The sequence below is a fragment of the Cydia pomonella genome, chromosome 13 (genome assembly GCF_033807575.1).
Source record: "Cydia pomonella isolate Wapato2018A chromosome 13, ilCydPomo1, whole genome shotgun sequence".
Classification (NCBI taxonomy): domain Eukaryota; kingdom Metazoa; phylum Arthropoda; class Insecta; order Lepidoptera; family Tortricidae; genus Cydia; species Cydia pomonella.
Window position 1 is genome coordinate 8,147,975 of NC_084715.1, and position 12,756 is coordinate 8,160,730.

At 35.3% G+C, this 12,756-nt stretch overlaps 2 protein-coding genes across 2 annotated transcripts in view; one reads left to right on the forward strand and one right to left on the reverse strand.

Annotated features, from left to right (window-relative positions):
• Nucleotides 1-1,581: 1,581 nt before the first annotated feature.
• LOC133524099 (uncharacterized) overlaps nt 1,582-12,756 on the forward strand; it is a 171,866-nt gene continuing 160,691 nt past the window's right edge. Inside the window, exons 1-4 of the mRNA XM_061859943.1 lie at nt 1,582-1,711; nt 2,371-2,479; nt 8,231-8,429; nt 11,407-11,545. Coding sequence (XP_061715927.1) covers nt 1,677-1,711; nt 2,371-2,479; nt 8,231-8,429; nt 11,407-11,545 — 482 coding nt within the window. The 5' untranslated portion in view covers nt 1,582-1,676. The remainder of the gene's footprint in view (nt 1,712-2,370; nt 2,480-8,230; nt 8,430-11,406; nt 11,546-12,756) is intronic.
• LOC133524100 (uncharacterized) lies at nt 5,288-7,474 on the reverse strand. The gene has a single exon (XM_061859944.1). It carries the CDS (start codon nt 6,596-6,598, stop codon nt 5,756-5,758), a length of 843 nt encoding a protein of 280 aa, XP_061715928.1. The 5' UTR covers nt 6,599-7,474; the 3' UTR covers nt 5,288-5,755.

The window sequence follows — 12,756 nt, forward strand, 5'->3', positions numbered from 1 at the left end:
CACTTAATCCCACGGTGTTTCATCATTCATGTAGTCTTGTGTGCTATAATAGGCTTTAGAGATAAGCTTACGTTTTACATAATTTTTAAATTTACTAACAGACAATTCAGTTATAATATTAGGAAGTTTATTGTAAAATCTTACACAATTACCCATGAATGATTTCTTAATTTTATGGAGCCTAGTGAAGGGCACTGCGAGCTTATGCTTATTTCTAGTATTAATATTATGTATTTCACAGTTTTTCTTAAAACTGGCAATGTTTTTATGTACATACAGAATATTCTCATAAATATATTGACAGTGCACTGTCATTATGTTAATGTCCTTAAACTTATCTCTGAGTGTTGCTCTATGGTACATTTTATATATTGCACGAATAGCCCTCTTCTGCAGAACAAAAATGGTATTTATCTCTGAAGCACTACCCCATAGTAAAATACCATATGACAGAGAGACAACGATAAGAAAATAGCGCAGAAAACGCAATAGAATTCACAACGTATCAAATAATTGTTCATTTCTCATGCTTTGTAAGTGACTCATTGTTTTTCTATGAAGTGTGCAGAAAGTGATACTTTTCTGCGTTAAAGCATTTTACATCCTAGTTAGGTTTTATTTACGATAAGCAATTAAAATTTGATTTTAAATGTATTTGTTGTACAATTTCCATTCTGATATGTAACTCCCCATTCCATAAATAACGATAATGTCATCTTAATTGTTAATTGAAAGTACCCTTAAGAAGATTTTATTAAGGCATTTTTTTAATACGCATGTATTTTAGTTACTTTCCTCGTATTCGAATTGAAAAGTAGAGTGTTTAACTGAGTGTTTAATTTAAGGCACCATTTCATCCCTTGGTTAACAATATATTAATAATTGTTTAACGTAATACAAATCCTTGCAAAATTTTTGCTTTGCGACTTGTGCCCAAGTTTTACAATTTATAATATAACATACAACTTTCAATGTTTTAGCGACATCTATCACGGTTTTGCAACACTATGAATATAGGACGCTAACTATGCAAGGCACTTACATTTCAGGACGTCGTATTTTATACAATCGAGAGAACGTAGAACTACGCCACCTGTAGGAGTTATACCGCAACGCTTTAAGGGCAGGTCTGAGCTAATATAAAACTAGATGGCGCCACCGGGCGTAGTTTCCTAGCAAAATGTTATTGGTACAGTCGACGTCAAAGTTTACACTTTTTCACATTACTGCTTTGTTTTAAAGGCGTAAAATGGAAACATATCTTCGACGTCGACTGTACCATTATTTAAATAATGTGAAAGAACTGCAATATTTGATGTATAGGGGAAATAGAAAATATGTAGTACGTGTTAGAATACATGTTAAAAATATATTATTATTTTTACATATAATCAATCTTTGGTCCAAAGCAAGTCCAAAGCATAAAATACTCACTATGTTCTTGCTATATTCTGTCTGAATAACCGAACTTCATGGTATTAATGCTTTAACCTTAGCCTTCATTTATCTGATATTTAATGTCAATTTTGATAGATTTGTCCCTGTTTTGATGTTTTGTCATAAATGGGCTATACGACAAATCGGTCTAAACTTCCAAAATATAATCATTTCTAGTATATTTCTTTTCAAAGCTAGCGTCTTCTAATATAAGTATAGTGGTTGTGTTTCGATTGATCATGGCTGATAACTTACCTTTGATACCCGGAAAAGAGTAAGTATTTATATATTTTGTAATGACACATGAATATCTGTACCAAGTAATGTTTTGTTATTACAGTATATTTATAGTATGTACATTACGATACAAGTGCGAAAACATGAACACTGATAAATTTAAACACGACCGAAGGGAGTATCGTACAACGTTTTATGTACATACGGCCCTTTACATTTTCGACATAGTTACATAATGTGCTAATTATCGCACTATTGCGGTAAAGTAGCACCATGTATACTGTAAAAACATATACTTGTTCCACTAAGAAAATATTTAAATAAAAAATATATTACTATATAATTGTAAAACAAATAACCTGTAGTCTGTAGTGAATTGACTCTATAGTTTGTTATTTTGAGCTTAAGATCATCTCAGCCTGAAAAGGTTTGGGAAATCTGTCAGAAGTTGTCAGCAGCACCTCTGGCCTTGCATCAGCTCGGTGCAACTGCTTTGGACGGTTTGTTGCCATGTGTCACAAATATCTGAACACGCCTCTAATAATTGTCAAGGTTTTATGTGCGTGTTCAGATATTTTTGACCACCTCGGCCGCTCCGATATATCTAATAGCGACTGTATAAGACGCACAAAGCAACGCCTTACCTATTTCCATGCAAGCCAGGCAATTTTTGATTATGTTTAATATTGTTTTTAGAACAGTATGCGCGGACGTGAAACCGGTTTTACGGGAAGTGTTTCAAGAGAAGGATCAGCTTCCTCCCATCTCGGAGAAGGGCAGTGCTACTGATGATGAAAAACAATGGGTAATATCAGTATCAATTTATTGGGATAAGGATAGCCTTGGACAAGGAGAAAAGGGACTTATTTAAATACATTCACTGTGTGGGTTGCTAGGCGCATTTTGCTACAAAGCAAAAATAACGTGTTGTTGGCTACGAACGTAGCTCGTAGCTCACCCTGGCAGTGAATGCTTTAAGAAAACTGATTACCACACTTTACGGTAATTATAAAATGTTTGGATATCGAACTTATATCAGGAATTTTTAGCTTAACTTTCATTCAAAAATATACCTCTGAACGAGCCCACAACCCCCTAATCCATTTGAAATGTGACTCAAATAAACTAGGTATCTCTCATAACTTGCTGCCATAAGCCGATTTAATCACTACATATAGTTCCCCGCCAGGTCTGTTTGTCAGTATCTTCTGACTAACTACTGAACGGATTTTCATGAGTTTTTCACTTATTAATACAATGATTATATTCTTGAGGATGTATGGTAAGGTTAATTTGGTATGCCGAGAAGGGTTGCTAGTTCTTAAATAAGTGCATGTTTTGTCGGCATTGGTAATTTGTAATTGGTCCTGAAAGTGAAAGCATCTAAAATTATATACTAAACTACGCAGTTGGTATGTGTAATCTAGTAAATGATGATGACGATGAAGTGTTTCAACAACATATTCAATATTTACTTATACTAGTAGTTTGCACCAAACTGAGAACTCGCGATTCGTCAATCGTTTCGTTCACCAAATGTATTCAATCGTTTCTGAGGCAGAACGCATATGAATGTAAATAAATTCACTAATTATCGATAATAATTATTATTTTCAATACGTACACAATAAAGAGCATAAGTACATTCCGTACGAGGTACGAGTTCTACAGTTTGAGATAGCGGCCTCACCTGGAGAGGTCATATAGATAAATTAAAACGTGTATAAAACTGGCAACTGCTTGTTTTGTCTCAAAAAGATTGTCACGAATACTGCCAATTGAGATGGTCCGGGCCTGTTATTTCGTATCGGTGCACGCACACTTGTAGTATGGGATCGAGCTGTGGGCAGCGGCCACCGAGTGGGAGAGGGCCTTTCGCTTCCAGAAATGAGGTGTGCGAGCGACAGCGCACGTTCCACAAACCAGCTCTGCAAAACCACTCTTCAAGTCACTGGACATATTAACGCTGCCTTCAGTCTTACTCGTAATACTGCATAATAATATGGCAATGAATGTGCGTGAAGAAGTGGACGCGAACCCACGCGAAGGTACACGACCTGCAGCGCGCGCGCCGGATTGCTGCCGCTAGAACCGCATAATAGACTTGTCTAACAAATGGTCATGGGTCGGAAGATGTGTAGAAAATTTTGAAAGATTGCTAATTATCATTTCTATCTATGAGTACTATTAAGTTGTACCGCTGCAGAGTATGCTCCCCAGCCGAGCCATCCATTATTTCGTTATCTAGTTCAGTCGAGTTCATAAATATGTATACATATTTTCACCTTAATGCAATGGAATAAGGTTAAGAAATGTATACATATTTATGAACTCTACAACGAGCTGCTAGATTACATGGATACACTATGAATGGAATTCATTCGTAAAATGGCCATGCACTTTTGTAGTTTGATGTTCCTACGCTATGGCCACGAGCAAATGAGTTTCCCAGAATAGCGAGACCCCTAATAAAATCGCTTTTAGTCCTTCTAGCTATATAAAGATTTGATGGATTTTGCTCATGTTCGAAATTCATAAATATAATGCCCTTAACTGCGCTATCACCTAATATCATTTAAATTCGGACCAATTGACTAAAGTTATCGCGAAACAAACTATCAAAAATCTTTGAAGTGCCTGGACGTCCCCTAGCAAGCCGTGAGTTCCAGGTTGAATGTAAAAAATTCGCTTCGCTTTGTTCGCTCGCTCGTTCAACCATACGTTTGACAGATTTGGGTACATACTTATAATGTTTATAGTGTATTTATTGGAGACAATGCGTATTTTAATGAAAATTTTTAAGTAAATGAGGAAAACAAATATATGACAATACTTAATATATTTATTGCTCATAATCGTAACATTCGTTCTTAAGGGGCAGTAATTTCAGAAAGTGTATTTAAAAAAGTCGTAGTGTTTTTTCGGATCACATTAAGGCTGCCATAAATTTAATAAGCAATCTCGAGGCCTTACTCTAGGGACATTATCGATTCGAATCCTGAGTTTTTGACTTTCGTTTCGTTCAAACATTATGAAAAATTTTGCACAAAGTGAAACGCTTAAAAATTATTTCTACAAATAAGCAATATTATACTTGAAAGCACTCAGCGATTTCTTTATTTTTTTTTTTGTTAATTTAAGACAAAAAAATAATAACTGAAAAACATGATACCCCGGGCCCGGGCGCACACTTTCATCTCGCTCGCACTCAGCGAGAGTGAGAGAAGAACACGAACTTACTGCACCCTAATATCAACAGTTAAAAAATGTGTCATCATTAATAATATGGTCCGATAGCTGCAATCGACTTATTTCCGACGTTTGACAATAACATAATATATGATACTTATTTATAAACAGTTATTACAATTATTATGAATAATACTGCTTAATACTTTTATATTCATCCTAATTTATATTTAATCCAATACGGTAAGTTAGGGTAAGGCTGAAAGATAAGCGAATCCTTAAGTCCGCGAATAAAAGTTGTCTATGATTTAATTTATACATAGAAGAACTTACAAGGCTTTAATTTAAGATATTATATCAATACGTTAAAATTGCTATATCTTACCATATATAACTACGAGTAATAAGTATGTCACACTTTGCATTATCTTCCTACATTGAATATTAAGTTTTCTTCGCCTTTTTATGCCACACATAACCACTCTAAATTATGAAATATAAAACTATAAATAACTTATGTCGTTACGTAGGTTACATTGTAGTATGTTTTTGAATCCACTTATAATCAATCCACAATTTCAATTTAAGTGTATATAAACAACAAAGGAAATAAGGGGTAAGTATGGGTAGCATTACAATAAGATACGTCTTATGCCCAATCCTATACTACATGTGAGTCGCTATTGTCTTGGGATTTTCCTTTGTTTTTCAAGCATTAGAAAGAACTCTGCAGGAACAAACGTGACGGTTTTTTGGGCACTTTTGGCGGTGTAACAATGAAATGCTCTTAACAAGCACGATTATACTTTACTACAATACTTTACTGGCCATAACTTCTGAATTGGCCATAGATTCTGTTTCCTGCTTCGAATCAGCTCACGATTTTTTTGCACTAAGTAGTCAACAAAAGTTTTTTCAATTCAAATAATATTACTACGACTATTGAATCCGTTTTTAGTTTCTTTCCAGCTAAAATGAGAAATATGATGGTTATAGCGAATGTTTGAAACGAATTTACAACACAAAATGTAAAAATGATATCCTCATGGCCAACTATGAAATACGAAAGCAGATCCGTTATTAAGACTTGCGCACTAGTGATGCACACTAATATGAAAGCGATCACGGAAGTCTTAACTAAATGCTTAACATTTTTCGTTCTATCAACACCTATTTTACACGCCACATGAAATATCTCTACAAAAATCAATGCGTTCAAAATCAACATAAAAAATTTAACTTGAGAATAAGATTTGTAGAAAGTATTCCAGTATTCTTTGTAATATGTTAATAAAACTGGACACAAAACTCCAACAGGCAATGTCAGGAACCAAACTAAACATGAAACAATTCGTAATTTAACTTTTTCGTAAACGAACACCAAAACCACTTTGTCATATAAATTCTTCGTGAAAATAAACATCCAGGAAACTAAAGCGAAATCCGACTGAAAATATAAGGCATACACCACATCATTGAATAATCCCGGTTCTAAATTCTCGAATGAGATCTGAAATTCGCACGCTGTATTCACAATCCTCGCGATGGTTAGTTGCACTAGCACTTTTTCGTCGTATTTCCTTGCATTTGGAATCAGAATCAACACGAGCAGCTGCAATATCAAACAAGCCGCAGACACTGCAATCCCCAACAGCCAAGGCGTCTTGAAAACTTGCAAAACTTCAATTGCTTCCAATTGGGTCAAATTTATATTTTCCGCACTCTGATTGGCCATTTTAACTGACGGCACTGTTTGTGTATAACTCTAGAGACTGACTGCCAGTAACGAGTGCAAAAATAACTCAGTAATATTTAAACACTCATCGTTGAAACGGCTTAACTGAATTGAATTTTCAATACAAAACGTTCTTTATGACTTAGTTTGGTTGAGATATTGTTGTTAACCACTTATCGTAAATTTTGCACATTGCTTTATTAAAAACGTTATTTACTGGTGTTATTCGAACTCGACACGCGTTAGTCGTCGAATCTACTGAAGTGCCGCCGATAAACGACGTTGTTACTAAAAAACTGGGATGAATCATTGATAGTAATATGAACTTACTCTATTTTAAATTAACAAAACATGTCGTCGCTTGGGATGATAAAAGTATCGTTGGAGTTAATTATCAAGTGGCCATCTGGTTTTAGAGTAGTAAAACGCTTTGTTTTGTAAAAGACTGAATTAAATGGATACCGCATTTTGTTATTAAGTAGTTAGCTTAAAGTTTAAGATCATCATCATTTCTACGAGTATTATAAATCGATCGGTTACCTTAATAAGCAATTAAAGGCGAAAGTTCAAAATTTTGTTGAAGCGTCTACCATCTGACCTACGGAAGGTGGAGATAAGGAACGAAATCTCCATGTACCAAAAAGTGTCATCAAAAAACGTTAATAGGTGGCGCTACAATACCCAGAGTACTTGAACATAAAAATCAAATCATAGACAGCGCAATTCACTCCGTCAATAACGCCTAGGTTCTTAGCTACTCTAGCGCTACTCTGGAGAGATTTGGAATTATTATTTATAGCTGACAGCTGGACACTTTTGCAACTTCTACCATAAGAGATGCCACTCCTCTTAATTCCATACTCCATAATCTGACCTTTTACTTTATAGATAAACTATTTAATGTAGGTATATTTTGTGACGTTTCTCGTGTGACACTAATGTTAGTGACCACTTAAACTAGTCTATCTCGTATTCATTAAAAGTTTTACGTTGTCTATTCTCATAAATCTACATATGTCTGGTTATTGATACTCGAAATCTGCTAACAGCAAAACCACACTAGAGCCATGTGTACGCAATAAATTAAAATAATAACAAAAGACGATATCTATTGAAATAGATTTTTTTTTTCAATACCACTATGGTGGCAAACAATCATACGGCCCGCCTGATGGTAAGCAGTCACCGTGGTGTTTCTCCAGAGTTGTTACATGCGCGTTGCCTACCCTTTAAAAATTTGTACACTCCTTTTTTCAAGAACCTCATACTGTAGACCTTCGGAAAAACCTCAGCAGGTAACTCATTCCACTTCCACAGCCGGAGCGTCTGCGGGAGGAAGTTCCTCTTAAACCGCACAGTGCGCGACCATTCAGGTTCTTGGGTTTTATGTTCATAAAACATTATGTACTTACATATTTAACAATATATGGTTTTATTTAAAATATTTATCCGACTATACAAAAATAAAATAAAATAAAATATAGTATTAGCCGATAAAAAATGATGTTTGATCTCGGCATGTCTCAAATCACAAGTTATTGTCAGGCCCGTCATTCAGTACTCAGTTGACAACTGGATATACTCACTTCTTAGTCACTGGACTGATTTGATTCGATTTATATATCTTTTCAGCTGGAAAAATACAATTCGGAATGCGAAAAGATCTGGCACCACGAAGGCGATTTGAGACAAAAATTTGCGAAGAGAATATCTAAAAAACCTGCCCCAAACTTGTACAAACTTTATGGGGCTGAGGACAAGAAAGATGAAGAGCAGGATGGCTTCATTATGAGAAAAGATCTTATGCCAAGTATTCTGCAGAGTGCAACAGGTAATATAAAAACTTATAAAACCTATTATGTATTACGCGACTACCGATTTTAGAACGAAATAACAACGTTACCTGAAATGATTTTTTTTACTGTAAGTCAAATAACGGTTTAAAGGCACATATCATAAAAAGTAGTAAAGGTCCATAATATTAAATCGGCTGTCCTATATCAAAACTAAATGCAGACCAAATTTTACTTTAAAAAAATAATCTCACTATTTACCACCAAATTCCCAGTTCTAAAACCTAGTAAGGCTGGATGACCATGCCAAAACTTAGTATGTCTCACATCTTTACTAGGTTTTGATATGGGATTTGTGGGTTGCTAATTTTTAAAATGGTAATCGGTCACTAGACATGCTACTTACCTTCTTAGTTTGCAGGTGTCGAAATCTCTGGTATTTATGCCGATTTTGGAGCAGGCGTCTCTGTGAGAACTTACTATATGGGTTCAAATAATACAAAAAAAAAATTGTCCCTTTCTAGGGACAAATTTCTGGGATATAAGACGTATAAAACTACCTAGTATATAAGACATATAAAAGCTACCTGAAGGTGTTAAACCACCTGAACTTAACACCCTTTGGCCAAAATTCCTCGGCGAAACTTGCTAGACGGTCGGAACGCTCACCACAAAATGATTGACACTATGGCGAGATTGCAACTTCACGTCCCTCAAAGAAAATCCGGGTTTTATTGTACAAATAATGTATGTCGTATTCCATCTCCTTAAGTTAAAAATTTTGCGTATGTCAATAAAGCTATGAAGATATATTCACATCGAAATTATTAAAATGTTCTCCTCTATTCGCACCCAACACACATTCATTTAGAGTAAACGAAAGCAAAAAATAATAAATAAAGCTTGGTTGTCTTAGAAAGTTCTATACTTTAGACATATTTTATAGTTCTTGTGAAATGGTTAGTAAAATTGATCAACTAAAATATTATTATGATGAATCAATGACAGTGGCCTAAATTACGAGTACATAACTACAAACTACAAGCATTCATCATCATGTCCTGGCCATCATTATAAATAGCTCTCTTAAACAATCCTAGTTCTGTGGAGTCATTGCCTTATAAAATGAATTAAATTATCCAATATGACACGAATGTTTAGTTTGTAGTTTCACTTATTGTATTTATAACAGTTTAAGTGAAGTGTTGTATTCATAAACGACAAATAGGTACTGAGAGGACTGCGTCCTACATCCGCCTAAGCTTAGATGATATTATAAACCGCACTACAAAAGTACTAACAAAATTGGACTAGCATGACAAATAGATCAGCAGAAGTGCATAAGCATAACAGTTTAACTGATTGATACTTAACAGCTCCAAACATACCAGCTAATCACAAGACGGAAAACAAGGCGAAATTCATAAATAGACTTAAAAAGTAACTTGCAAAATCTTGCCCAAGCACGTTTCTGATATTTATAAAGAAGAGTAATTTATTCGATATCGAATTCCCCTTAAAGGTAGTCGGAGATCCCGCTTACTTGTATAAAGCCTGTGTATTTTGAAAGGATAGCCTGTTGCAGCGAAGGCTAAAGGTATTCATACGGAGCTCTAGTAGTCGATCGTCAAAGTAGGCGGCTTCAAATCTCTTTGCGTGTGTTCAAATTCCGACGCATCACTATGAACTTCTCGAAAAGATAATGAAATTAATAATTTTCGCTGAACATACAACGGGGACAAATCGGTGGAATATCTCGAAGTGCTCTATCATTGGCCCTTGTTTGATCCGTACTAAAAGCGACACAGTGCGTTGATTTATTTTTTACCAGTTGCACTTGTGTTAATATAAATAACACGAGAAACCCTGGCATCCTTTAGGATATAATATAAAAGTGCTAAGATAGTATCCTGGGGGATCCTGTTGAAAATGGTTGCATTATTAAAAAATATCTCACAATATGAATTATCTGACGAGCTCATATTAGTGCAGCGGTCTCCTCAACACTGTTTCGAAATGAGATGATTTAGTATCCGGAAACTTATCACAAAGTTTGATAACTTTTAAAGCTTCGGGTAAAATTGAGGCAAACATTTTCAATAGTGATTACTTAGCTCCTTTAAAGTAAGTACCTACCTACCTACCTACCTACCTGTACCTACTACCCCTTCGGATAATTTTCACTCTAAAGAGTTTAATTTTTAATATTCAATAAATATATGAAATATAATTGAAATTGCAATATTTGTAGTTAAAGATTGCCAAAGAGCATAGCAAAGCGAAATCAATGCAAGTATGGAAGGTATTCGACATAAACTGAAACGGCCACCTTGTCTAGTCGGTAGTGACAGTGAGATTGTAGCCAATTTGAACTTACATGTTCATATCTAAATGATGTAATTTTGTTATCATTCGCGTGGCCAATTCGCTCTTACATGTACTTGTTCGTACATGGATTAGCGCGAGCGAAAATAACATCAATTAAGTAGATATCAAAATTTAAGGTTTAGTAGCAGTAAAAGTAGTAAAACTCTTTATTTTACAAAAATAAAAACAAAACAGGAAAAAACACTCATCACTAGTACAAAGGCGAACTTATCCCTTTAAGGGATTTCTTCCAGTTAACCTTTGATCAATTGAGGGAGGTCTCCCTGCCTACGAATCATTTATTATTATTGATTTTACTGTGAGGACTAGATCAATTTGTGTAGGATTGTCTTGTTTTTGTTTAAGTATAATTATTTTATAGCGGATATGGCCAATAACAGAATCAAAAATTTAACTGTATTCTGTACTGCTCAAATTGAACGACATTTGTTCAGTGACTTTTAAATGTAACTTGTTTTTTCATTTTTAGTAGGTACACTTTAATTTTATATAAAAGAGAAAATATAATGCTTTTATCCTTTTTTAAACTTTTCAAACGAAAGTTTCATCATTTAGGGACTACAATTTATGTTTTTATCATTTGTACGTGTTACAGGCTACACCCAGTAAATATACTTATTTTGACAGGTGACAAGAGCCTTTGGGTCCAAAATGTTTTGAACAAGAGTTCTTGTGACGTCATCCACAAGGATAAACCAGTGGCCACAAGAATGCATCAGCCACTTAAGACTATTGGTCTTGACGAATATTCCAGGCAAACGTACAGGTTTGAAATGAACATAATCAGATAGTCTGTGCGGAAAGAGAAGAGTCTAGAAATGTATGGGGCCCAATACATTTCACGACTCTTCCCTTTCGGAACAGACTCTATAGTATCGTTAGGTGATAACTAAGTCACGGCCCGATTCGAAGATTGATTAAGACACGTTTAAGACCTTAGAAAGATCTTTAACGATCGATAACCAAACGACATGTCAAAATTGACGTTTATTTCGATTCCATTCTGAGCCCAATAAGATCTATCTACGATATTTCTAAACTCAAAGTGACATTGGTCGCCCGAATCGAGTTGCTTCTGTCAATTATACGACAAACAAACGATATCTAAATGAGAACTTATCTAAACCAGAACTTTTCGTTAACGTATCTCATTCTTCGAATTGGGTCGCAATTAATTGAAAAAAAAAAATATTTTGCTGTTAGAACGGCTCAATGTCGCCCTAAACTTGTGATAAAGCAGAGACGCTTTCCAGATAGATTTTCGTACATTAACCCGCCTATTGCTATCTCTATTGCACGTGCATAATTATATTGCCGCTCATGATGCCGTTTGTCAATGTCACTGTGCAAGTTTGACAGTAATATTATGAACGTACGCGTACGCAGATCTATTAGACCGCGAGCCAGGAACAGATTTCCATGACCAATCGCCTCCAGGCTGAAAACTCATGTAGTGGTTAACAGCTAGGTATGATGAACCCTCGTGGACGTCAGCTGCCGCTCCGTTGGTGGGTTGAGGAATGGCAGCCACCGAAACACGTAAAACAAAAAAAAAAAATCATCGCCTCCCGTTTGATACTTTGTCAGGTGATAGTTCAGATGCTATTGTTATTTAAAAAAATCGTCAGCCGGTTATATCGCGGTAGTAAGAACATCAGCTGGTCGCATGAATATGTTAAAAATAAACGCTATACCTTTTTATGATAGCAATAACAAATCATGAAACTTTGCATGTAGCATTTAATCAGACGTAAACGCCTGAAAAGCCATCAACGGATTACGCAGTTTACACATTACGAGTACGCATACTTTGCCGCACATAAAGTGGTTAGCCGCATTTTTTTTTGATGGTCAGTCCACCGCGATAGAACCGCCTGACGGTTTTTTTAGTTTAAAACAGCATCTAAACTATCATCTGACAAAGTATCAGCTGGGAGGCGATGACTGACGAAATATGCTCAACGAAAGGGGACGACG

Excerpts from the sequence above, each read along its gene's own strand:
- LOC133524100 (XM_061859944.1), bottom strand. The coding sequence starts at position 6,598 with ATGGCCAATCAGAGTGCGGAAAATATAAATTTGACCCAATTGGAAGCA.